This window comes from Myiozetetes cayanensis, unplaced genomic scaffold (genome assembly GCF_022539395.1).
Source record: "Myiozetetes cayanensis isolate MyiCay16 unplaced genomic scaffold, myiCay2020 scf1, whole genome shotgun sequence".
NCBI classification, from domain to species: domain Eukaryota; kingdom Metazoa; phylum Chordata; class Aves; order Passeriformes; family Tyrannidae; genus Myiozetetes; species Myiozetetes cayanensis.
In genome coordinates, this window is record NW_026086604.1 from 109,121,018 (window position 1) to 109,148,678 (window position 27,661).

Below are 27,661 nucleotides of genomic sequence, written 5' to 3' on the forward strand. Positions count from 1 at the left end.
AAGCAAAAGATTTTACTAGTTGAGGTAATTATTCTTTACTCATGTTGTATACATAAATAACTGAGACTCAACAAGGCTGAAAAACGAGTTATTTTGACAAATCTGGTTGAAATCGTTTATTGTATTTCAAGTATAGAGAGGTATTAAAATAATGTTTTTAACAAAAACACTCTGCAATAAGAAATTATTTCACAAGAGTGATGACTGGAAATTTCAGGGTCAGAGCTTACCAGATAATCAAGTACAATACCCACTAGATGCTTCATGTATTTACTCATGGCAGATGCTTGGAAATTGTTGACCCGTTGAGTGTTGCAACACGTGCTTCAAGGTTAAAAAAGAAGAGGTTTAGTTTTATGTAAAAAGAAGACTCCAAAACATTGCACAAGTTTTTATTTACAACCAACAGGCTGAGGATGAGATCAGGATTTGATGAATCTCTTACACCAGAGAAGTTGCACTGTGTTTCATGTATAACTTAACTAGGAGCAGGATATTGAGGAGGATTTTTTGGGTTGAAACCTTCAACTAGTATGAAGTGGAGTGGCGCAGGCTCCAGGACATAAGACAGGACGATGGGTGTACTGGTGGACAAGATCCACTTTTTACCAAAGCCTGTAGTGATAGGAAAAGGAGCAACAGTTTCAAACTGAAATACAGTAGATTTAGATTTGATATAAGGAAGAACTTTTTTATGATGAGGGCGGGGAGATAATGGAAGAGGTTGCCCAGAGATGCTGTGGATGTCCCATCACTGGAAGTACTCAAGTTCAGGTTGACTTTTGATTGGCTTTAAGCAACCTGGTCTACTGGAAGGTGTCCCTGCTCATTCAGGGGAGTTGGACTAGATGACCTTTAAAGGTTCCTTCTAACCCAAACTATTCTATGATTCTAGGATTCTATGACATTAAAAACAATAGAAACAGAGGGCTGAATGGTCCTCAGAAAGTCAAACTGACAACCTCCCTGCCTCCAGGCGGCTTCACTATACCTACTACGTTTCTGTTTATTAAGGATATATACATAGCCTGTTCTTAAAGACCCAAATGACAGACTGACCATACCACTGGCAACCTTTTTCCAGTCCCTCTACCTTGAAAAACATTTGTCCTAATGTTTGAACTAAAATATCCTGGCTGCAATTTCTGCCCCTGGTGGACATAGAAAACAGGTTATTCCCACCTCATTAGTAACTCCTCAAATACTTCAGGACTCTTGTCATTCTCCTTACTCCTATTCTTCCCTAATTAACCAATCTGAAATAAGTTTCCTCTAGGCCCTTGACATTCTCTTTTTTCTCTAGGTGGTCCACATCCTTCTTCATGTGCAACATTCAGAACTAGCTTTACAACTGTTAAGCAAAGCAGAATTCCTTGCCAAGTCTTGCAAACTCTAATCCTCATGATATACAGCCTAGCAGCAAGCTTATCTTTTTCTGCAGTAACAAGCCATGATTGACTCACACTCAGTCTGTGACCACTCAAAGCCCGAGTTACTACTGTTCAGAACTGCTACCTAACCAGTTTTCCTGACCAGATGATTATTCCTGCCTACGTCTGCATCTGTTTTGGTTGACTGGCTTCCCATTTTTTTCCATATTTCTAACTGAAGATCATTTTTTATTATGTCCCTATCCTTCATCATACTTACTCCCTCGCAACCTGATACATATGTGAATTTGATAAGCATTTTCCCTTTTATAAGCATCCATCTAGGTCACCACATTCTGAATCTGTGTGATCCAACTTGATACACATTTCCATTTTGATAGAAAAACACCCTGTAACTCTGGTCTTCCAACAAGCATTGGGAAAATGCACTTAGCTGCAGATCAATATAGAACACACTTTATCAATTTGCTTATGGGAATCACATAAAAAGTTCCCTGAAAATCAAGACATTGAATCTACAGTTCTTCTCCATAAGGTATGTCATCCTGTTGCAAAGGCAATCAGATTTTTGAGATTTTTTTTTTTCTTGTTGCCAGTTACTCATTCTCATGTTATTTTTTAGGGATGTACAAATATATTTTTCACTATTTTTCCAGAAATCAAAATTAATTTGCTTAATAATCTCAGACCTTGCCTTCTTTCTCCTCTCTCTCCTCCATCATGCTTGTCATTTTACAGCCTCCCTCCATCCTACATAACATCTATAACTTCTCAAATACATTGATTACTGACAATGAGACTCTGTTAGCAAGATCTTTAAATACACTAAGACAAAGTTTAAGAAAGACTTGAGGTCAATTTGAAAACACCTGGCTTCAATACTCTACCCTTTTCTTAACTGAAAATGCACCTGGATAGTGCATTAGTTTCCTTACTTTACTGATCTTGGATAATGAAATCTAGAAGGTACTGCCTTCCAGACACCTTTCAATTTTCTCACTTTGCAGTTACAGAACGATTTCTGCCTCACACAATTAGCAGGCTTCTGGAGTGATGGGGAGGAATTTTTATTTTGCTTGCTAGTTGCATTTTATTTCAAGCTTGTGTCTTTCTGGTTTTGCTTCTATGCGCTTCTGTCACATTTTTATTCTCAGCCCTAACAACCAGCCTAAAAGCTAACCTACTTTCTCCTTTCCTATAGGTTTGTTTCTTCAACTGGAGTGATTTAGCCAAGCTAGTTTCCTAAATACAGTTGCTGATTTTGCTTTGCTGTGAAAATCTGTATTGGTGCTCTTAATATTAGCAGCTCCTGTGAATTCATTCTTTCTTTTTCATTTACCTGTTATACAAGCCTCCCAGGTGACCCTTGCCCTCCTCTTCTTGAAGTTCATTGAAGGATGCCTTCCTGACTTTTATGGGGTTCATGTTGATTATACAACTTGTTCTGGTCCTGCATATCACTAACTCACTCTGCTATGCCATGGACAGTCTCAACTAATGCTTACCCTCACCTCTTCAGCTAGTTGCAGTCAGAACTAGAACAGCCTTATTGCTCTGTGTGAACGTCTCCAGAAAGTCTAGAAGGCTCTTCTGTCTTGAGCCTGTGTGTTCATGTAGGTATTCACACTTACGGGTGAGGGAGAGGAAACAGAAGGTTGTGGCACAGGGATACTCCTTAAAGTGACACACCCTGTCTCATGCAGCTGAATGTCTCATCGGATGAGTTCTCACAACGAGCACATATGACCCAGGCAGACACAGTCACCAGCACCCTTGATGGAAGCACTCTTCCACCCACCTGAAAATATGAGACCTTGTCTCTCCCCAGCCACTCCTGTGTCTAGGAGGGAATTTTTAGGTTAATCACATGTGAGTCATATACTCTAGAATAGCCAAGAAGGACAAGATGGAAGTTCTGCCTAGCAACAAAGCCTGTCATGGACTCAGTTGTTGATGATACTGATATATTAAAAAAATCTGTATCTAGGCACTTCTATTTGCAGTTCACTCACTCCTTGGAGCACTTAAACTTCTCCTGGCCTCCTTGTAGCTGACTCTTGCACACAGTTGCTCAACTTTCTACCGTAACTGCTGTGGGCATGGTTTCAAAATGGTGCCTACAGGGCAGACAGGGGCTCTGAATGCAAACCCACTCTGAGATGGTGTGACAGCAGCTCAGTCAGGACTGGTATGTTCTTTGCTCCCATCACATGACCCTGGTGAAGTAACCAGCAAAACTTTTCTTACAGCTCACCTCAACTACACTCTTTCATTTAAGTGCCAGATTCACCAGAGGCTCTGATTTGCCCCAGACATTCTCTCTAGGACTGTCCCCTTACAGTCACGGCCACCATGTCATTGATTTTCCTGTTTAGAGACAGCCTGCTCCCAGAGCAGGATCAGACATGAGTCATGGAAGGGGCACAAGAAAGCTTGCCCTCCTGCACAGCAAGGATGTGAAAGAACAGGAGGCTGAGACAGAGTGTTTTCCTATGCAGGGCAGGCCTATAGTGAAACACTGGCCTCGCTTCAGATAGAATGCCCCATGTCAACAACATCCCTCACAGCTTCCAGGAGTTTGGGTATCTGTAGAAATAGCCTCCTAATGCTCACCAGAGTCAGAGACATATTGGTTGAAAGATGCAGGTAAAATGAGGACCTTCAAGTAGTTGAACTACACTTATTTTAAACTCTATTCCTACACCCAGATACATCTAGGAAACAGGCTACCATGAAGCAGTCACACTAGGAACACAACAAGCATGGTGCCATCGGTCTCAAACAGCCATTTAAATTTGCAGGGGAGCACTGTGACAGAGTCCACAAAGCAGTGAAACATATTAGAAGTTTGAACAGGCTGCCCAGGGGGCTTCAGTGCCCTTGTAGACCACTGGGGTCTAAAAGGGCCGGTAATATGAATCTCCAGACACCACTAATGACCGACATTTGTATAACTTCTCCTTTCTTCAGTGACATAGCCAAAGCTGAAACATCCAGTTGCCAGACTGACATAATACTGCAGTCCAAAACCAGGCAGAAGAGACTCATTTGAAGTCAGGATTCCTCCCTCACCTCAGCAACAGCACGAGCTCTTCCTAGAGAAACACAGACAACAGCACTCTGGGCTGAGTTCCTCATTTACACATCTTGAGAGCTGCATAAATCTTCAGTCTTCCACCCTATTTGGGCTTCCTCTCAGGCTTAGCCACAGCTAGTTCCAACACCTTCACCTCCAGTCCCTGGGGCAGCTGACAAACAGGCTTCTCCACTGAAGAAGCACGGCAGAGAGGAAATCTTTCACTGACAGCAAAGCATGGACAAGAGCTCCCAGGGACATTCTACAATGGCTTCAAGGTCCTCTTGCCATCACAAACAGGTTAATTTGCAGAAACCAGTCAGTTTTATTCTGCTTTCTCCTTGCTGTCCTGAGACCCCGCAAAACATCACAGTAAGGTGGCTCTCCTTTTCAGCCTGGGCTACCTGGGATGCAAGGCTCAGATTTTCTGCTGGAAGTTATGCCTGAACTAAAAGATGGAGAACATATGGAGTAGACACTTAGACCAAGAGGATCTGTGAGAGCAAGAAACACAGGGCCTGCAGAGGCCAAATGGTAGTCAGGAAGAGGCTTGCTGAAACACTGCCAGGTTGCCACTGGTGAGAATCCCTTTGCTTGTGAGCTGGGGTGCCACCTTAATTGTTGCTACCAAATCAGATCTACCAAATATATGACATTACTTTGATCAAGCTGTTGTTTTTATCACTTTCATATAAACAACAAGCATAAACAACCTCAGTATGTAAATACTTGGCCCAGTCAACCCTCTCTGCACTGGTTGCTCAGGCTGATTTTAGCAAGTTATTTGCGATGCACTTTGGAGAAGTAGCTTACTAAGTGGGTCATTATAAAAAATGGGGGTGATAAACACTATTGCTCTCTTTTTGTGCTTTATTAAGTCACAAGCTCCAGCTGATAAGCAGCTATTTCTGCTAGATCAAAAGCAGGATCACAAGCACAGTACATATAATAGATAAATTCTCTGTATTTGAAGAATTTTGATGTAAATGATAGTCCAATCCCAAACGTTAAACAGCTAATAACAGTGACCCTTACTGTGAACTGGCCTCTAACATAGTCTCAAAGGCATTATGTGAAATTCAGAGCAAGAAAGATGTCTTTGGCACTCAAACTTCTGTAATGTTGCCCAGAATTTTTCTCTAGTAGGGAGAATGATTTTTTTTAATCTCAGTCCAGGACAAGGAGGATCTGTAAAGTCAGCTGGATTGCTTTTCTTCTGCTAGGAAAAAGTACTTTCTTTTTCTTCTGATGCTAGCAGGAAAAGATGCTTGCCCTGAAAAAGGAGTGTTACAATGGAAGCTGTAAGGGTAGAAACAAAGCAAGCAGACATCTGTTGGCTTGGGGTTTTTTCAATTTTATTTTTTCACTGTGAGAGAGGAAAGCCTTTCTATTTTAATCTTATCTATATTAGATGATGGGATCTGAAAATATAAATCTGGCTTCTAAAGCAACTTTGGGTAACATACCACTTATTAAAGAGAATTATATTACTTATTCAATAAAGAGGGCCAGATACAAGTCCCAGTGAAAGTCAACATAAAGAAGTGAGATATTAAACAGGAGCAGGGACCATTCCCTAAAAGTTAGCGATATTTTCAGTGTCCAGAAATTTCTCTGAAATAAAAAAAGGGAAAAAACTCATCTGAACTATTTGCTTTGCATTATGATAGAGATGTCCTTCATCCATTTACACTGCAACATTAGCCAACTGATGCACAACTCTCTTCTATTGGCATTATCACAGTCATTTCTTCAGGCACAGAAGTACAGCTGGTTTATCCACATAATCAAATCAGCTCTAAAGAAACGGAGTCATTCCTTAGTAAGAGAAAGGACTGCTAAGTGGGAGTGGGCTACTTGTACATTTAATTCTTAAACAAGCGTAAGCAGTTAGTGCTTGTGAGAGCACCACTGAATTAAAATCGCAGAGATAACTGTGTCTGAACACTTGCATGTTCCATAAGTAGGGCGTAAATCTCACTTACAAGGTTTTAAACTTAACTATTAGATTGAAATTAAGAAGAAATAAAATCATAGCATTCAGAGCTACTGTTTCAGGCTGTTTGCAAATTCTAGAGAGCATCATTGCAAACGTTTGCAGTGATCATGATAGCCATATTTTTGGTAAATAAAATATTTCAGAGCAATAATAAAAAGAAATACACTCTCATGAGAAAAATATCAGATTGCCAAAGCATTGTGACACAGCCAAACAAACTTGAGCTGAGATTGTGTAATCTCAACAATCGCTGTTGTTGAATTGCAGAATGGTTTTAGATGAGAATTATTTCAGCTATTACCAAATTAACCCTATGCCTTTTATCAAGGGATTTCAGAAACCAAAAGAAAGAGTAATCATCCTTGCCTCTGTTTTTCTAAAGTGCTTCAGAGCTCAGTGACAAAATTCAGAAGAAACGCAAGACTTATAAACTTCTCGCCACTCCTTCCACTCACTGCACCTTGCTGCTTTATTTCAGTTAAGGTTTGTTGTTTGTTCACTATGAACGCAGGTCTTACGCAGCTGAACAGTAACACAACCAATATTGTGAGATTAAATGCTGTCTAAAACAAACACATCCCAGCATTCTCCTCCTTGTGGACACAACTTCACTTAAATCTTTCAAAATACTTGAAGATGACAATTGCAATAGTTATCCTACTTGTAATCATTTTAGGGATAGGTAAGTGTTTAAGTTGCATCCAGAACTCCTAATTTGCTTCTTATAAATAAAAACAAACATTACAAACCTGAAAACCTTCTGCTGGCCGCCTCTTCTGCCCTCTCTGCAGGCCTTGCTATGCAAGTTGTCCAAAGATCTCTGTTTGTGGAAGGGCTGAGAGTTTTGTTTAGGTTCTACCTTCTCCTGCTTTACTTGTCAGCTTGTGTACTGTCACAGAGGCCTGGCCACCTCTCCGATGCAATTGCCATGTGTTGGGTCCCACCTGTACATTATTCCCTGGGGAGGTAGCGGGGAGCACTCTCACTTGGTAGGTATGTACACAGTATGTGCAATGTGTACACATAGGTACACAGTGTCTATGTACGTTCTACAGTGTGTAACACAGTACAGTGTGTACACATGCACACGCTGTGCCACATACACAGTATGTACAGTGTGTACACAGTATGTACACATATGTACACAGCGTGTACAGTGCGTACACATATGAACACAGCATCTATATACAGTGTAGTGCACAGCGTGTACACACTACAGGATGTACACGTATATACAAACTGTGATTGTACACAGTGTATGTGCACAATGTACACAGTGTACAGGGTGCACACAGCTACACTATGTACACATAAGCACAGTGCGCTCCAGACGCAGGGCTCACGGGGTAGACACGACCCTCTGCCTGCCCGGGAAGCCGCGGCCCTTCTTCACGGGCCTCATCCCGGGATCAGGCAACGGGACACGGGCCCTACCCCTGGGAGCCTTACTCCAGCCAGGCCGCTGGTGGGCGCGTGGGAAGCGCCCGGGACCCTCTCCCCTCCCGGCGGGACCCTTCCCTGGGGCCGCACGACACCCAAACACAGCCCCGGGGGCCTCCCCGGGCCCTGCCCATCCGCGGACGGCGGCGCTCGCCGCGGCCACTCTGCGGGCTGGGCGGCCCCGCGGGGATGACGCAGGCGGCGGGCGGGCAAGCGGGAGGGAGGAAGAGAGGGAGGAGCCCGTGATGGCTGGTGCTGTCGCCGTCGCGCTGTCCCTCGCTGCGCTCCCGGCCACCGCCACCGCTCCTCCGCTGTCAGCTCCCGGCCGCCGCGCCGCCGCCATGGCCGAGGAGGAGACCTCCAGCGAAGGGTGAGTGGAGCGGCACCGGGGTGACCCCTGCCGTCGCCACGGGTGTCCTGGGCGGCGGGAGGAAGGCTGACAGGGCGCACGGGCCGGGCCGTGCCGCCACAGGCGCTGCTCGCCCGCCTCCACCCGCCGCTGGCCCGTCGTGCCGCGGTGCCCGCCAGCTGCAGGGAGGCGGCGGCGGCCGGTCCCTGCGCCCGAGGCTGGGGCCGGGGGGCTCCCTCCTCCCCGGGGGGGCTCCCGCCTGCCCTCCGCGCTCCGCTCCGGCCCCGCCGCGCTCCTGCATCGCCGCCCGGGCGCTCTCCCGGCGTGAGGGCACGCTGCCTGCCATGTTTTCCTGCCGCCCAGCCCGCCCTCCTGCCATGGATTCCCGCGCGCGGGGATGTCTCCTGGCACGGGCAGGCTCCCGGGAGGGTTTGCCGGCGGCTCCCTGCGAGCCCCGTATCCCCGCCGCTTCGCCCTCTGCGCTGGGGCAACGCCGTGGCCGGCCAGCTGTTGTCATTGCACACCTGCCCGCAGGTGTGTGCCTACGCATTTCTCTGCCTTCTTTGCTTCGGCGTGTGTGCGCGCTCCGAGTGTCATCCACCCTTCCCTTTGTGCCCCGGAAGCCACACGTCTGTGTATGCTGCTGGCCCGTGCTTCTGTGTGCCTTTGGACCTTTGTCTGTGCGCACAGATACCCTTTCTTCTCATTCCATCCGTTCCATAAGTTCACGTTGATGTAGAGCAGACAGCAAGCTTGTCAGCCTTTCTGTGTCATCATTCTATACTTGATACAAGTAGGAGATGAGAGCACAATCTATAAATTACAAACATAAGCTGTTGCTCTAACTTCTCCCTTTTCTAGTACTGTATGCTTACCTCATCTCCAGCTATCTCTGTGAACTTTCTCTTTCCTTTCACTATCCCAAGGCATTCATATCTACCAAAATATCTTCTCTGGCATAAGTTATCCTGCCCCTGTTCCTGACCTATATTTCTGATACTTGTTTGTAAATACTTACACCCTCGATATATGACTTCATTATAGCTATTAGCCATTCTTCTGCCTGAAACAACATAGTTCCTCACTATATCTTTTGTCTGTGTACATTCAAATGGTTCCATACAAGTTACCAACCACTGGTCTGTTCTTCAGTTCACATGTTCTTTGCTCACATATGCCTTCGCACACCTAGTCCTTCAGTGTATGCTTTATTTCTTGTTATACACTTCAGCGTCCATTGCAGACCCATTCTTATACCCTTCCATTGCCCCCAAATACATTGTTTGCCCTCCTTTATCCCACTACAGAGACTGTTCATTAAACATAATTAGTATGTCTGCTGGTCACTTATCTCCCCCTTTGTTCCATCATATTTTAGGAGTCTAGTCCAAACATTGCTTTATCAGAAGATATCTAGCAGTGCCTTTGTCAAACGTATGCTTTATCCCCTCTGTCAGATGCGTAAATAGGCTTTGTATGCATCATTTACATGAATTTTTCCTGTTTCCCTACACTTTAAATATCTGCTGGTGTATCTCATTGCCGATTGCCTGGCCCTCAAAAACTCATTTCTTCCATTTTCTTCTCCATGTCCCTTCTTGCATAATGAAGTCTTGTGTTATTTAAAGAAATCCCACCTAAAATTCTTTAACTACTTGCATGAAAATCGTGCTGTGCATTCATGACTTCGTAATTAAGGATGTTACAGTTTGCATGTTGTCATGTTATATATCTGTTCTGTTCTCTTTCAAAACTACCTGCATTCTCAGTCCTGTTCTCTTTTTAGTCCTTTTTCTAACTTAGGACTCTGGTATTTCATCTTATGTTTATTCCTGCTCTACCAGCTCAATCTGACCAGAACTGAACTATCCATCTTTTCCAAACTCCTGTGATGCCTTTGTCGCCATATATATGCAGCATTCTCTTTTCAAGTACAAATTCCAAAGGCTTCTCTTTCAAAGCACTATGCAGTTTTGTCTGCTCTGTAACTCTGCTCCGTTCCTCAAAATAGCTTTTCAAAATAATCTTCTCCCTGCCCCCCGCCCCCACTTTCTGCAGCATTACCCATTTGAAACTACAGTCCCCTTCTTGGTTCTATGTTTTTTCTGACCTGTTCACATTCATAAAATACAAGCAATTTGTAAACCTTCTTGCTGCTTGTTTATGGTTTTTCTAAGTAAGAGACTTAAAATAGCCCTGCCTCAACCTGTTTTGTTTGTATGTTCAGTCACTGCATTAGTCTGAACTGTATTAGCTGTCTGGTTTGATCACACAGAGTGCTGAGTGCTGCTGAGATGGTGCCAAGCACCCTCAACTTGAGTTGCCTGTCAGGATTGCAGGAGTGTAACACTAGTTGATCTGGACATAGGGTTAGGAATAGTAGGCTGAATTTTCAAGAGGATTATTGCAAGTTTCTCATCATGGTTTACAGAGCTAGACGGCTTTTAAAGGGTGTTGATTTTCAGAACTTCTGAGCACTCAGTCCATTTGATGTGAAATCTTTCAGATTAAGCTCCACAATTCACTAAAGACTTCTAAGAACAAAATCTCACTGTCTTCTTCCATGAATTCAGAAAGTGCGTTAGCTTTGAAATGTTAGTGCTTTTATTGGTCTGTTTTTAACAATAATAAAAATTAGCATTTCTTTGTCTTTTGAAGTTGAGCAAAGCTCAGTACCCAGAGGAATTTGATAAACAAAAGAAATATGTTAATTATTTTTTGATTTAGAATGCCGTAGCAGTGAGAGGAAGAATTACAATATACCATCAAACCCCTAGATTAAATTATCAGTGACAGGTGTATTCAAAGAATAAATACGAAGTTTATCTGCTTTGGAAACAATAGTGTGACTCAACTTGTTATGCAATGCACTCGGTTTGTTGCGATCCGGTAACTGTGTAAAAGCATGGTGAAAACAGAATAATATTGGCTCAGTTACTTTCTGGAAGATCTCAGCTGAAAAATATTCATGACCCTGTCCCAAATTTGAATGAGAAGTTTAACTAAACAGATGTTTTAGTATTCATAATGACAATGATTGCTTGGTTAGCATGTCACCTGCTAGTGCTTTCCAAACCTGTTTGCAGCCTCAGACCTTCTGTGTGTAAGTTTTAGATGTAGACTTCTGCCTCTGAGGCAAACAGCCTAGTATAAGTCTTTTGCCAGTATTGAATTCGCTTACATTCCATCTGGATGCAGCCAGACTGCGTATGGCTTGTAATAGAACTAGAAATAGCAGCTACCAAGTGTGTGTATGTATCTATGGAAAAAAATCCCCAAACCACAACCCTCGGGGGTTTTTTTCCCCTCTGAGATAAGTGGAATGGCTTTCTTTGAAACAAAAATTTTAAGGGATCTGCGCTTACAGGCTTACATCAAATTGCTTGTAAGTGGCCTGTATTCTTACAAAATAATGGCTTGGAGTAATAGGTAAAAATGTACACTGCAAACACCAGTGTTCACAATTATTTTTGAATTGTCCTTCAAGCTTGTATAAAGAGTTCTGTAATACAAACAATTTTGAAGTGAGCTTTTTGATCGATAAAAGAGGAATAGTTTATTAGGCTTAATAGAGCCTATGTCTGCTCCTTAATACGATGGTTTACAAGGATATCATAGTGGTGTGTTAAAGCATGATATTACAGCATGAAGGGACACTCAAGTCAGAATTTTTCTTGAATTTTTTTTTTCTGCTTACATCATCTAGGTTTTACAGCAAACTAAGTGGGTAGGCTCTGAAAGCAGAGTCCTGCTTACTTTTCTTTGTGAAAATAGACTATTTCTAAGGGCCTTTCATATAGTGCAGGCAACCAACAGCGGGACATTTTAAAAAGTCAGCATTTTTAAAGACTGAGTGAGACATAAGTGCAGTGTGGTGAGCACATGTAGGAAAAGGTTAAAGGACATTTCCTTCCTCTTTTCTGATTTTGTCATTTTCACTGGCAGGGTTGTATCAGTCATAGCTTCAGTGCTTAATGCCTTTTGTGTTACATGCATGAGCTCATCTGAAAGTATTTGTGTGAGTAGGTTTTCAGGCATTTATAGGATTGTTTCTAATGGCTTCCTGTACTTGTATATATCCTCTCATTCCAGTGGCAGAAGAAAGGTGCTCATGACCCTACTTTCCAAATATCGAGCAAAGACACTACTGCAAAAGTTGCCTAATAGGTTTAGGGTACCTGTGAAGGGAGTCATAGCCCCCATGGAAGTTAAAATGGAGCCATAAATCCAGAGGGGCGAATAGCTGTGGGGTTACCATAGTGCTGGTGACCATGGTTCATTGGGGAATGCAAACTTTAGCCATTATTGCATAAATTTGGGTATATGCAAAGTGTTTTAGACCCTGATGGGGCTGGTAGGCCTAGTTAGAGACCTACTCCTCCGAAAGGGACAGTATCTGTGCCAGGAGGTTCTCTGACTATTCTGAACTTGTATGGGAGAATCTGAACAACTGTCCCACCTGATAAATTATTAAACTGTCTTTTCTCTTATATAGTGGTTTATTAAGACTGCTTGCTGAGGAAATTTTGATTCTTGTATTTCATAACTTTTAAGTATTTACTTGCAATTTTGGCATTCTTTCAGGATAGTTTTTTGTACATGATTTGCATTGACAGCCAGAGAGAAGAGGGCATGGGAGAAAAGGTGAGTGTCTGCATTTGTATTGGCTCTGAAAGGTCCAGATGAGAAGCTGAGCAGCAGGAAAGAGGTCAGTGGAGAAGAGAGATTTGTGAGTCAGTAAATCTGTGTAAGGGAATGGGGTCAGTCTGGAATAAGGTTAAGAGGGTAAAAGGAGGATTTTAAGTGACAGCAAGAAAACATGGTGAGGAATGGCAGAGGAGGAAGGTGGTCTGAGTGTGTTGTCATAGAAAGCTCAGGATAATAGGAGATTACAGAAAGAAGGGGAAGGTACCAGCATAAAAAGGCATTCTCTGAAAAAAGATGCAATAGCACCTTTTGCCATCGAGAAACTCCACTCATGTATTGAAGTAAGGGAAGACAAAGGCAAGGAGGAAAATAAAGAAATGGGGTGGGTTAGTGCTCTAGCAGACTATTGTAGAATTTTTTTTCTTGGTTGCATTTAATAAGTGTCATACCGACACTAAAGGCTTATTAATTGTATCTCTACCTTTCTACAAGGAGACTTTTGATGCAATGACTTTATAGACTTATTTAGCTTCTTAAATATTTTTAAGACTACGTGCACTTCCTTGGCATCTAAAGCATTTGTGGTGTAAGCATGTACAGAAGAGAGTCTGTTATCAAAAGGGTTGTGCATTTCTTAGGTTTTCCAAGAAATGGAAATGAGGCTACATAGACCAAAATGTTGAATACCAGTTCTTGAATTTTGACAAAGGTAACTGTCACCGTAGGTGACTTTGATAAAGGAATACAATGTAGAAGTTGCTCTAATGCTCTTCAGTTAAACAACCTGTCTTCGATGTGTATTCTTACTCAGGTACAAGTCGGGTTTATGTACAGCATATTCGGAGCTAAGGGATATTATCAGGCGCCTTAGATAGCCTTTTGTCTGTATTCTTATATGGCTCCTTATGGAAGAATGAAAATATCCACATCCTATTTAAGTTGTGATCTAAACTGTGCATAATATACTACAGAATATAAACAAAAGATAAGCAGGGCAGAGTGTGGGTGGGCAGTGATGCAGATTGGTGAGAGGTGCCTGTTAGGTGTGTGCTTTGCTGTTGTCCAGTTTGATAGAACTTGGGGATGTTCTGAAACACAGGCTGCTGGCATGGTAGGTATGAGAAGGCTAACAAGGTTTAAGCAAGGTTGAGGCTGCTGAAGGGCAGCAGGAGCACATTAGTCGGTGTATGAATAAAATGAAAGCAGTAGAAAGTTAAGTAACATCTGAAGGGCACCAAGTGTAAATTTTCATTTCCTTAATTTTATTTATGCATTTTTTCACAAATTCTTTCTGCAATGTGCAGTGTATTGCCACTCTTCAAAGCTGTGACAACACCAAGTTTTATCAGGTGGGATTTTACTGTGGAGGAAGCAGATGGATGCAGGTCTTCTGTGGAACCAAACCCATGTGTTAAACATGTGATCTCTGTCACAAGGTTGAGAAGTTTTAGAGGGACTGTGCAGCTTCCCCCTTTCTTCTTCTCTGCACCTGCATCTTTATCTCTATATTCTGTATTCCTCCATACTTGGTATGTAGTTGCTAATGTGGTTTCTTTTTTTCCTCTGGATTGTTTTTGATTTTAGCTTTTAAATAAAAATATAGAATAATGAGTCCTCAGAAGAGATTTCAGGAAAGAGTAGAAGGCTGGGTACTATTAGCACTTAGTGCACCTTAAAGTTTTCATGGGGAAATGCCTGTGTGTTAAACAGTGTGTTGCAAGTTAGGGAGGAACTGAAAGCTTGTTAGGACTAATTAATTCTCTACTCTGTAGTATAATTGTGGCCTGACTTTTACGTGACTGTGGAGAAGACTTTGTGATATTTTGGAGGACAGCAGGACACTGCCCTTGTTTGTAGCATTGGAACCTGTATAGCAGTGAACAGTAACAGGAGTAATTAATAGCTGTATGACCACACACATGGCTTCTTTGTTATTGCACTCATGCTGAATGGTTTCTTGCATTAGGTGCTACCACAGCTCCTCTGTAAGCAACATGAACGTTACAGGTTGCAGGCTTGGTTGACAGTCCCCGGATAAACTTCATTCTTGTGGGACATATTGAAAAAGCACTTGCCGTGGAAGAAATTATATAAACATATACAAAGGATACATATGGTTAAAACAAAATAAAAGAAAGGCAGTGCTGGGAGACAGAGAAGAAAATGTGGAGGGAGCTGCAATGATGCAAGGTATGCAGCAAGGTGTACCTACGTCTGAGGTTCAGCATGGGAGAGAGCAAAATTGTAGGTCCTCTGCACTTCCTGAACACTCAGGTTGCTCAAATGAATTTAAACACACATGGTAACCTTTAATATCACTAAAATAGTCGAAAAATGCTCATGGGTTAGGGATTCATATTCATTAGGTACATGTCAGGTTAATTTTGATAAGTGATAGTCCTGTGTAGGACTGTTAATATAAGTAGAGACAGCAAGAAAATTTGCTTCTGAATTTTTGCATGAATTCTGATATTGAATGTTCTGAATACAGAGTTCAAGATGCAGTAAGCACATGAGGAATGCATTGCTTTCACCTCTGCCCTGATGTAGAGCAATATTCTGCAATACCCTATCATGGGTTCTTTGTTGGAATGGGGCTGATGTATGTTACACTTCCTAGAAATATTATGCAGAGGTTTTCAAAACATTCTGTTTTAATGTTACTGAAGTATTCCAAGAGTTTCACAACATGTAATTGCATGGAGCATCTTGGCTCAAAACTCTAAACAGAACTTTATGGGCAGGGTTATACTGTCATCTGGGGGAAAAAAATTGGTGTCCTTTTTAACCTGTTCACAAAGATTTCATCCATTTTTTTGGTCTCCTCATGAAATTGGTAAACAGACATTTGTTAAAGAATTGAGGTTTTTTGTTTCCACACCATATTCTTAATACTTCCTCTGGGTCTTACCTGTTTAGTATGCTCCTCGAGGTCTTTCCCTGAGGATAGCATCATTTTTAGTCTGTTCATGCAATGAAAGTGAAACATGGAATATTTTTCTTCTCCTGATGTTCATCTGCAACTGCTGGAGCATTTTGTCTTAGGAACATCTCATTCATATTGTTGTGGTTGCTGCATCTGATTTCTACTGTACATGCAGAAGCTTTGTCCCTGGATATACAGTTTTCACGACAGCAGTTACTGTATGTGGGCTCTGTATGCCTGAATGATTCTGACTGTATTCACTGTTCTCAGAAGAAGTATTAAAGAACATGCTGCGCCTTAGGGACAGGAATGAAGGACTACAAGGACTCCTAAAATTGGTTGTGCTCTTAAGGTTCTAATGAAACAATATCCTGAGCCTGGTTGCAGAAACATCCCTGCCTGGTTAAATGCAGGCTTGATGTCATGATTATATGTTACTGTCTGTCAGTAGCAGCTCTGACTTGAAAGCTCGCTGTCCTCCACCTTGACTCACTAGTCTTTTTTTCCACCTTGTTAGCTCGTAGGTCGGCTTGTTTGTGGCTTCTCTATAGCTGGGTGTCCATAATTATCTGGGTTAAAATACAGTGTCTTTTAAACCTGTATCATTTCATAAGTCTGACAGAGAGAGCAGCCACTAAATAGTTGAATCAGCCAAATAGTAGTGGTGTGCTGTTGGATCTGATAGGATCTCCTGGTAGTGAGGATGGCCTGAGATTCAGGCATTATGTCACGCAGTTTACTGTATATTAACACCAGCAGGAATAAAAACATAGAAGGAGGGTGCTTCTCAAGAGTTGAAGTGATATACAGACTTCTCTATGTGTTTTATCCTTCTCATTTTAAAAATTGGCTTTCTTTGAATTAACAAACCAACACTGAATATTAGCTCTAGTCAACTACTTCTGTCAAAGGTTCAATTCTAATACATGTTTATTTGCTGCATCTTGCTCTCAGTTTCATGAAGAACATGCTGCTTTCACATGATAAATATATTTTTCTCATTTTCTAAACTTTCCAAATTTGATTAAGAAATTTGAGTCTTCTTTCATGCTAATCAGTAATACTTTTTAATTAAATGTCTTTTGCTTTATAGTTTTTACTTCATTCTACAATTAATAAAATCTCACTGTTATATTATTATATATTCTTTGAACAGAAGGTGCATTTATCTTAGTCATTAAGAATGTGGTTTATTTACTTATCTATATTTACTTCTTTACGTTAAACTGTTCTGTACCAGAATTTTTCCTCTCATAGATAGATTTCTGCTTTAAATGGGTACCAAGCTTGACTGTGTAATTTTCATGGATTTTAAGTGATTACAGTTGTTCAAATGCTGTAGAGACTGCTGGTTTGTCCAAAACCACATAGGAGAACTTCAACCTGTTTATAAAATTTAATCCACAATTATTAAGTAACATCCCATTTTTAGTGTGGTACCTTAGGTGTTTTAAATTTCTTGTCACTATTAGTCTTATAGAACAGACAAATGTTACCAAATTTGATTCAGAGATATGTAGTTCCAATATGTAATAATTCTAAAACTTTATTGAGTTGAAAATAGTTGCTTCTTCTTTATCTCCTTAAGTTCAGTTTACTGGAGTTATAGAAACATGTTTTCTTGTTTTTTCACTCACTAATTTGAAATAGATGTACTACATTTTTCTCCAACCTATTTTTTTTACCGGTGATTTGTTAAACAACCTATAGTCAAGAGGAATTTTGCTCCCCTGGGAATAAAGAGAGAACAAGATGGAACTTGGATATAGTAATTACTGAAAGCAAAATATTCTTCTTTACTTACATATTAGTTTGTTGGTGTTTTTTTTGCCATGGTAACTGTTAACAAAGAAGAGTTAATTCTTGCCATAATCAATCATGTAAACAGCATGCAGTATTCTGGTGTTGCCATTAGATTAATGAGACGGGAAAGGAAAAGTTTATTACAACTTAACTCTATCTTGGATAGAAATGAGCCAGGCGTAAACCTGCTATTTTTCTCTGACCTTTTGACAAAGAAAACCCTGTTTGTTTATGTCATCCTTGACTGTTTCTTTTCCTTTGTGTTGTTTCAGATTATCACCTTTAAACTTGAAATTTAGTAGCCAAATATAGAATTAGCTCTGAAAACTTGGTGGTGTTAATGGTGGAAGAAACCACATCCTAATTACCTCTTAATCTTTGTGTAGACTACTGCTGAGTGAAATGCAGAAAGGTTCAGTAAACAGACTTATTTCTATTGTTTGTTCCTCTTAAAAAATAGACCAAAAAAAGATATTGAAAAGGGTAAAAGGGTACCTCTGTTTCACTTAAGCATCCATCCATCCTGTGTTGACTGTGGAGTGTTCCTAGAGTATTATTGTAAAACAGTTTTATTTTTAAAATTGGCACTTTGCCATAAATTTGATATGTTGACCTGGTACCCAGTTGTGAATACCTGATGCTCTTTTTCACTCCTCCTTTTTTGCGCATTCTCAGTATTTCTATAACAATTGAAAGGACTGAGTAAGTTGCAAAGTAACATGTTTAAGTGTTTTTATGTGATGAGATTTATGTGAGACCTGAGAAAAGTGAGCCTTATGTTGCTTATATTTAGATTTCAACATGTTGGCAATTTTGAATTCTTTTGCTAGCACAGTACTTCTGCTTTGTGCAGAAACAAGAGGGGAGAATCTGAGCTGTCTTTCCACTATCTTACCTTTGTTTTTTCTGTTACAGTGTAAGATTTGCTTAATTTGGAGCTAGCTCAAATTGATAGGTACTTATAGCTGCCTTGCCAGCTGGATGACCCTGAAAATCCCAATGCCATTCCTCCTGGTGCTGGGCAGAAACAGTACCAAGTTCTCTGCATTAATTTGTTTTTCTTTCCTTACTTATAAATAGCTGAAATTAATTCTGAGAGTCAGGAGAGGAGAGGGTTAGGGTTTTTGAGAGATCAACTTGATTCTAATAAGATTTAAGGGTAAAGGGTAAAGCTTGAAATGCTTTACCAGTGAGTTCACTCAGTGTTTAAGCTTTTTAAGATTTTGAGCTTGTTTCCTAGCTAAAATCTTGGTAGTTTGCAATATTGGCTGCAAAAGTTCAAGCAAAATTATTAAATATGGTCATTTTCTGAGAGCAAGACAGAAACAGATAGACAGCTCTGTTGCTCATGCATTCAGTTACTTTCCTGTAATCCTTTGTGAGTTATTGTGCAATTGTTGTATACCCTGAGCTCTGGCTTCCCTTACTGATGAAATTTTTAAGTCCAAATAATTCTTCACGACAGGAAAATCTATTCTCTGCACTTTTGTCGCTTTAGTGCATGACTTTGGTCTATACTGGGAGTTTTGATTACCGTACTAACTTCAGAATTCTTAATTAAAAGCTGAATTTATATTCAGCACTGTAGAAAGTTCTCTGCACGTCCTGTTTCGGTGGGTCAGTGATTTTTGACAAATCATCATGTAGCAAATGGTATTGCTTTCCTTTATTCTGACTTAGTGGAGTTCTGTTGCTTTTTTGTAACTTGTTTGGAAAACCCAGGGTTTTTTGGCTTGCTGTTTTGCCACACAGGCTTTCCACAGATTATGACAACTAGCTCTGCAGTGGTGGTGTATGTGGGAAGGTGCCTCCGTCAAATGATTTCAGGCTTAATACATCTTGTAAGCCATGCATTCATATAACTCTAATGTAAGTAAATTGTAAGCTTGACAAGTGAGAAAATAAGCTCCATTTCTGTATATTTATATCTCCTACATAGAGTTATAAGCAAATTCTGATGAACATCGTGGTATGGTAGAGCTTCCATTTTTAAAATCCAGATTACAAACCAGAAATCAGAGAGACTGTTCATCTGTTTGAGTACATGCCTCAGTGTTAAAATAGATGTTTTCAATTCTTTAATATTATCTAAGCTTTTGTGAGCTTTTTGTGGAGTATGTCAAATTTGTAACTGGCTACAGATCCATCAGCTGTCGTGCATGTATTCAGCTCTCATCAAACTGAATAGGGTTAATGTAGCTGACAGAATGGTACTACCCAAGTTACCTATTTGCCACAGTCTTCATCAGGTTTGACCTAATTAGTGGAGGTGGATGGGTGGGTCAGGTTCACTATGCCTCTGCCTCCACTTGATTCTCAGTTCTTTTGAAAGTTACCCTCAGGCAATTCAAACTGTGCTGTGACAGTTCTTGATTCAGATTAACAAATTAACATTCAAGCAGCTAAGGAAAAGCAGTGTTATCCTTAGCTACATTTAACACAATATACAATTATTCTTTTCTCATTAGATATCTAAATATAGTAATAACTGCTTTTAAATCTTTTTTTTAATTCTTTCTTTTTATCCTTTCTTATGCTTGCAATGAGGGGCACAGAACGCTTGCGCTAACGAACCAACGTGTTAGGTCTTGCCTGCTGGTTTGGCCCTTGTGCATAGTTGTTGCAGCTCCAGGTTGTCAGATGTTTGTGCCTGTGTTCCTTTTGTTTGCATTATTTATTACTGTATTTGGTCATCAGCATAGGCTACTGATGGTCTCCACTAATCTTCCAGTGCCACATTAATCACCTAGACTTTCTCTGTATCTGAGGTCATTCGGTGGGTGTCTCTGGGCTTTCCCTTGCCTTCTGGTCTCCTTCCTGAGATGTGTTACAAGGAGTGTGGAGTTCTTTTGGCAAAGAGAGTGACTTCTTTGAATGCCTGGCAGGCCAGCAGCTGCCCTACTTGCTGGCCTCTTATTTTTCCAACCTCTCCTACTCCAGACTTTTTCAGGTGGCTGTGAAAAGTGTAACTGACCTCAAATAGAAGATGGAGAAAGCATCCTATGCAATGCTTTGCCCTACTGGTTATTGCTTATTTTACCATGGATGTGCACGCTGGTTTTTGTTACTACGTGGCCATAAATATATGGGTTATGTTCCACTAGTTATGTGCCTTGGTAATTTGATGTGTAACTCCCATAAGTACAATTGGTATAAAAATGATAAAAATGTGGGCTGTCAATTGCCAGATTTATTTCACACTTTTTGATATAGCAAGCAGCTAACCCCAGTGGTTCTCTTAACTGCTCAAAATAGAAGATTCTGTTGTTGACTTTTCTTTTTGTAAAAAGACAGAGTGGAACAGAGTGTCAGGGATGTGGTGGGTGATGAGAGCAGAGTAGGATCTGTCTCTTCTGGCAGTTGGTAACTCACAATGTGAAACTGCTGCTGAAATCTTTATTTTTCTTTCGTAACTCATCTCCACTGCTGCTGAGCACACTGTCTTGAAAGGTCCATTGCTTCTTTTTTGACGTTATATAGCACTTACAGCTTTATATCACAGAAATAAAAATGATAGACCATGTAAACAATTGGTGTTCTTGTGTGCATTTAGAAAATACATTTAACATAGATGTAGGAAAGAAGTGATACAACTATAGTCTTCCAAAGCTATCAGAAGAATGATTTAAATAGATGATATAGTTGCTTATTCTCCATATGTGGTAAATCGTTTTTGGAAAGATGGAAACAAAGGATTAAGTCTTGAATACTTCAAAACTAAATATTTTGTTTCTAAAATAATGTTTCTAGAAAGTGCTTGGGGTTTTTTTGACAGAAAACCTTCATCATTGCTCTTTTACTTCAGTAAGTAAAAAATGACAGAATTGCAAACATAGTTTTAATTATAAATGTTTCGCCTTGCTAACTGTTTGTCAAACTATACATGTACTCAATGTCTCTTCTGAATTAAAATCTCAGTATTTGTAAACAATATTTATAACAAAAGAAAGAGTGGGCATCTATATTACAGCTTTCCCATTCTGAGATAATTTTCTAAATAATTTTTCTGAGTATCCAGGTGCCTTCCTAAGACTGGGAAATATAATTCTGGGACTGTGAAATGTAGATGACATTTTTATTTCACTGTGGCCATATCTCTGCACTGTTTTCATGTTGACATGTTGCAGCTTTATATTTCTGTAAATAAATAAATAAAATCTTTAAAGTGTTCTCTTTGTTGAATCAGTGGTTTTGCTGAGAGGAAGCAGTTCATATAGTTTCAGCTTGGGGAAGATAGTGACTGGGTTTTTTGCTTCTGACCTAAGAGTTAAGAATGAAAATGCGTAGCTGAGCACATAACTAACAGAAAGTTTGACTCATAAGAGTGGTGATCTAGCTGTTGTTTAATAATTTACCAGAGTAATTCATAGCATTGGACACAATTAGTGTTATTGTTAAACTCAGATTTCACGGTTACTTGGGTATGAAATTACTTTTGGCTTGTCCTAGCTTTAACCTCTTAAAAATCTTACTTTTAAATAAATACATAGTTTAATATGGAAGCAAAACACTAGGATGCCTATTCCTGTAAACTGCTGAGTTCCTTTATTTCTTAGATTTCAGGAGGACATGGCATGGAAGGATGTACAATCACACCTTCCCAGTCCCTCAATCATAATGATTATAACAATTCCCATGGTCCCTCATTATAATGGATCCCATGGTCTGGTGGATCAGGAAGGTGTTTAACAGGACTGCCAGACATTAGAGCAGAGGACTAAATAATACTGAATAGCAGTGGGCTTAGGTGATTGGATGATTCGTCGTTTTTGGTCAGGTATGGTTTGGGTTGGGGTTTTTTATGTCCCCTAATACATTTCTGTGAATCTGAACAGTGCTTCTTGCAGTTGCACTGTGCATCCCCAGAAAACGTTGCATGTGGTGTCATAAATTAGTAGCTATGCAGCTGGAGTATGTCAACCCCTTAAAATGTGGGGTGAACATCCTTTGGATAAAGAATGAGGGGGGGAGGGGGCAGATCTTTAATTTATTTTTGATGTGTTGTGCACACTCTGAAAAATTGGACATTAGTAAGCTAATAGTCTTTCAATATTACTCGTTGTATAACTAGTACAGGCAGTGTTCAGTCCTGAAAATTCTGTAACTTACTGGAAAGCAGTTCAGCGTAGGAAGAGTGCTAGAGAAAGCTGATTGTGAATTTGGTGACTTATCATCTTCCTTATAAGGAATGTTCTGGGGTCCTGCATTAGTAACCTTTGCCCTGATAGCGTGAGCCACTTCAAAACCAGGTGTGAGGTGGAAAAAGAATATTCCATCATAAAAACAAGGGATAAATTAGCCCACAGTAAAAGCTGTACCAAATTGCTGTGTCCTTTGCAGCACTGTGGGTGAGACAGTGCTGCTAGCTGAGTCATTCCCCCTGCTCTCATGGTCAAGCTAGCGCTACTGAGATAGTAACTGACAGCTGGAAAAGCAGCTTCTGTTGTGGGAATTGCAGGTTTGTTTTCCTCTGGGACTTTGTTTCTAAGTTTGTAATTACGGTCCTAGATTTTTGCTTTGCTAGGATAGACCTGCTTATTTTTCACTTCTTAAATTTAGTATATTAATCAGTTCAGGTTAGGCTGGCGAGCGCACAGTTCATTGCTTTTTTTGGAAGTAATAGGTTCACGTAAGGTAATGGGTGTGCAGGCAGATTTCCAAAGGAACTTAAGAGGAGGCTGGAAACTCCAGTGATTATGTTATGTATCCTGCCAGGCTCGTCAGGTTGGCGTGAGGGCTGATGTCTCCAGATCAGCATACTCTGATAAGAGCACACAGTGGAAAAACTGCACACTGTTTGAAGAATGCCCCTGATCGTGATGCCACTTTATAAAAGTCAGGAGAAAGAGAATTCCCTCCCACTGCACACTCCTGTTCTTCATAGCGTGTGGTTTACATGGGTTCTCTTGTGAGGAGCAGCAAAAGAAATGTCTTCAAAGCATCAAATGGTGCCAAAACTTACTATGTTGCTCAAGACATTTTTATTCTGTATTGCTGTTGCAGGTTAGGATGGTTATTCAGGTGGCTTCCTGCCTGGTGTCCCACATCGCTGCTGCACCTTAAAGAGGCTGAGGATAAAATGCTAAAATGTAAGTCTTTGGTTTTTTAATAAGTTTCATAGATACAAGTAGATTTTCTATAAATTTACATATAATCAGAGAAGTTTTTCAATATGGCTTTTACATTGGGATGAAATAAACAGGTTTAAAGTTACATTTTTTTATTCCCTTATGAAGATGCTTGATTAGAGTCTCTCCCCTTTGAAAGGGAGCTCCTATTTAAAGCAGTGGTTTCCATAGAGTGTACTTCATATTTTACCAGGCCTGTGTAGCAACATCATTTTTCCCCCACTTTTTTCTTCAGGTATTGCAAGCATATACAATAAACGATACGTGTATATATCTAAGGGAAATAAAATATGGACACTGACATTCTCTCCAGACCTTTCAAATAAAACTCCACTTGTTCTCCTGCATGGGTTTGGAGGAGGTGTTGGACTATGGGCTCTCAACTTTGAAGATCTCTGTGAGAACAGGACCGTTCACGCTTTCGACCTCCTGGGATTTGGACGTAGCAGTAGACCACACTTTGACACTGATGCTCGGGAAGCAGAAAATCAGTTTGTGGAATCCATAGAAGAATGGAGAAAGGAGGTGGGGTTAGAAAAAATGATTTTACTTGGGCACAACCTAGGTGGATTCCTGGCTGCTGCTTACTCATTAAAATACCCATCAAGGTATGTAAAAATAAAGGAATGAAGGAATTCCTTTTCTGTATTTGACTAATGATTTAAACACAGATTTTACTTAATCAGGCTCTTTATAGGTATTCTTTATGCTGATCTAAAGAAACTTGATCCTGAATTCTAAACATTAAAAAAAAAAGAGTACTAATTGTATGATTTGTTTTCAGATGAATAGAAATAGGTAGATCTGGGAAACGCGATTTTCTGTGTACTTGTCGGTACCTCTTTGCTTTTGTTCAGTACCCCTTTGCCCTGTTAAAAATGGCAATGAATATATTTACCGGAGAATGGTTTGTGGCATCTCTGATTAAACATTGTTTTGTGAAGGGAAAATAGGGCTGTTTCTGCCAAACTTCCCACTATTATGGTTCACACTGAGACTTCTGAATGTTACTCTCCCAGGTAATTTGTGCCTATATGCTAGCAGTCAGCCTGGTGCCAGCACGATGGTATAAAAATTATTTTAGTGACTGTTCGATTTAAATTGTCTGTATGCCATTCATATTCCTCCTTCACAAAACAACCCAACTGCAGCAGTTCTCTAATTGTATTTCATCAGCATTTTCTGCAGCACATCATGGCCAACAGCTAATACATTTTTTCCCCCTTAAAGTAGTAATTCATCTCTTTCATATAATCTGGTTATATATCCCCTGGTGAGCTAGGATCCCACCAACTGAGGTAACTCTGTATTAAAAAAAGACAATGCTTTTGCTGGGATACACATAGTGGGCTCCTGTGAAAAATTGTGAATGTAAGCTTAGCTTTCCACATCCTATGGGAAATTTTATATTATACAAAATATACTTTATTCTTTTATATTCATGTCAAGTTTTATAATTTCTTTGTTTCTTATTTGGATATTTTTGATATAATTTCATGCATCATTTTTTCCTAAAACGCTTCATCTTTTTTTAAGTGGACAACAGTTAGCACAAGTGTCTGGAAATGACCTGTGAAAGTAGATGTCAAAATCCAGAATTGCAATGAAGAAATGCAATCTTCTGCTTAAGGAATGTAAACCTATTACCCTTTTGGGCATAAAACAACTTCTAGCTAGCTGTAGTTAGTTATTCATAGAGATTGCTTACAAATTCCTTACCTTGTTTTTCAAAGAATCTATAAACTGCGCTGTCCAATCCCTATGGGATGGAATGTTGTTTCTCCCCTCTGCTGACTTGCATTGAAAGTGGTGCTTTGTTTTCATGCCTCACTGTGCTTAAGTTGGGGTTAATTAATTTGGGGGTGTTTCGGTTTGTGCTCTCACTTTACTAATGTTTCTCTGAATTAAACTAACACTGTCAAATTGGCAAATTTGATCTTAAGACAGCATTGAATCAAGTGATAAATATAGCACAGCTTTCAGCCAGATTATCTAACAATGCATTAGAGGCTTAAGGGATTCTGGATACATATTGTTAGGGAAGTAGATCTGTTTCTCCAAACATAGATGTCTGTTAATTTGCTACACTGTACCAGAGTTGTTAATGGAAAATCCGAGGTTACTAATCTAAAAAGACACCCATTTAGGATATTCCCTAGTGGAGGTGGGTCATGATTTTCAAATATGCAACTTCTGGACTGTTGCTTTTAGAGTGGTTCTCATGGTCAACTTCCCATTATCCTGAGTTATGTTTTAGGCTTGATTACCAAAAGGAGAAATGCGAAGTAGGAAGGAAATTTTTAAGGAAGGAAACATGAAAAAAAAGCTTAATCTATTTTTATTCATGTGTTTACTGTGCTGTATATAATGCCATAGTTTGTGCACGGAATGTGTGGCTGTCCTGAATGGCTCCTCATTGATTGCACTCTTTTGCCTCTAATCTCTCCTGCTTCGTTTGTACAGTTAGATTATACCCTATCCTCTCTTAATGCTGTTGTTTGCTGCAGGGTGCAAATACACTAATAGCCGAGCCAACAGCCAAGAAACATCTTTGTGAGGTTAATCCTTTCCAACCCTTCATTCCAAGCACAGGTTTCTGGTTTCCCAACTGATTATAGTTGAGAAATAGCCTTTGGAATCAGTTCTGACATCATTTTAGGTACTAAGAACTTTTCCTTGTTAATATCTAATCTCATGGTTTTGAAAAAGAAGGAAGCCATGAAGAAGAAAGTAAAGATCATAGAACCATAGACTCATTAGGTTAGAAAAGACCTTTTAGATCATCTAGTCCAACCATTAATCCAGCACTGCCAAGTCCACCACTAAACTGTGTCCCTGAGCACAACATCTACACATCTTGTAAATACCTCCAGAGACAGGGACTCAGACACTTCCTTGGGTATCATAGAATGATTGGGTTGAAAGGGACATTATCACCTACCTCCAAACCGCCTACCGTGGGCAAGGACACCTCCCACTAGGTCAGGTTGAACCAGCCTGTTCCAATGCTTGGCAGCCTTTTTGGTGAAAAATTTTTTCCTGATATCCAATCTAAACCTCCCCTCACCCAACTTGAGGCCATTCTCTCATGTCCTATTGCTTGATATTTGAGACAAGAGACCGACCCCCCACCTTGCTACAACCTCCTGATAGGTAGTTGTAGAGAGCATTAATGATGAAGCTTCCACATAAAATCACCTTAAATGTGCAAAATGATAGTTGAGTCACTTTTTTTCAGAAATCATCAGTATTTAGGACAGTTAGAGTAAGTGTAGGATTAAACAGAAATGGATGATTCTAACCTACCAAGATGAAATAGAGTTTTTGCTTGAGGGGGGATCCACAACATGAAGCGACCAATAGTTGCATGTGCTGGAGGCTCCTACTATGCTCTTTGCACTGAGATTCCTTTGAGTAATAATTTTACAAATTGCCTCTGACATTTCTTTCATAACCTGAAGTCAATGAATTTAGAAAACATCTGCAAGTTTTGCCCTGCCTCTCTCAGTTCAAATTTTACTTCGATAAGATGATTTTTCAGTTAAATTGTGTCTCTTCTTAGAACAGAGATCTTAGGCGTCTAGCAACTTCACTTAAAGGAAACAGATGCAGTTATCCTCTTTTCTCTCAAATTGAACTGCTCCTGCAAATAATACTGACTGAGCATGTGGATTAGGCTATTTTTAAAAATAGAAACAAGACTATCCTTTTTCTCAAATGTATGTGACAGTGAGTATCTGTTGAATACTGACTTTCTCTCTGTGACACGTGCGTCCAAGTTCCTGGTGTTTGTACACGTGATTAGGTGAAATTCACTCTCCAATTAGTAATTGAAATCAAAACCATTGATAAATCAGAAACTGGGTAATAAGCCAGTATGATAGAAATGACTAAAGCACGTT

General features: G+C 40.2%; 1 protein-coding gene across 1 annotated transcript in view; it reads left to right on the plus strand.

Annotated features, from left to right (window-relative positions):
* Positions 1-8,128: 8,128 nt before the first annotated feature.
* ABHD5 (abhydrolase domain containing 5, lysophosphatidic acid acyltransferase) overlaps positions 8,129-27,661 on the plus strand; it is a 29,383-nt gene continuing 9,850 nt past the window's right edge. Inside the window, exons 1-3 of the mRNA XM_050327059.1 lie at positions 8,129-8,276; positions 23,635-23,720; positions 23,995-24,367. Of these exons, the coding sequence (XP_050183016.1) occupies positions 8,152-8,276; positions 23,635-23,720; positions 23,995-24,367 (584 nt within the window). The 5' untranslated portion in view covers positions 8,129-8,151. The remainder of the gene's footprint in view (positions 8,277-23,634; positions 23,721-23,994; positions 24,368-27,661) is intronic.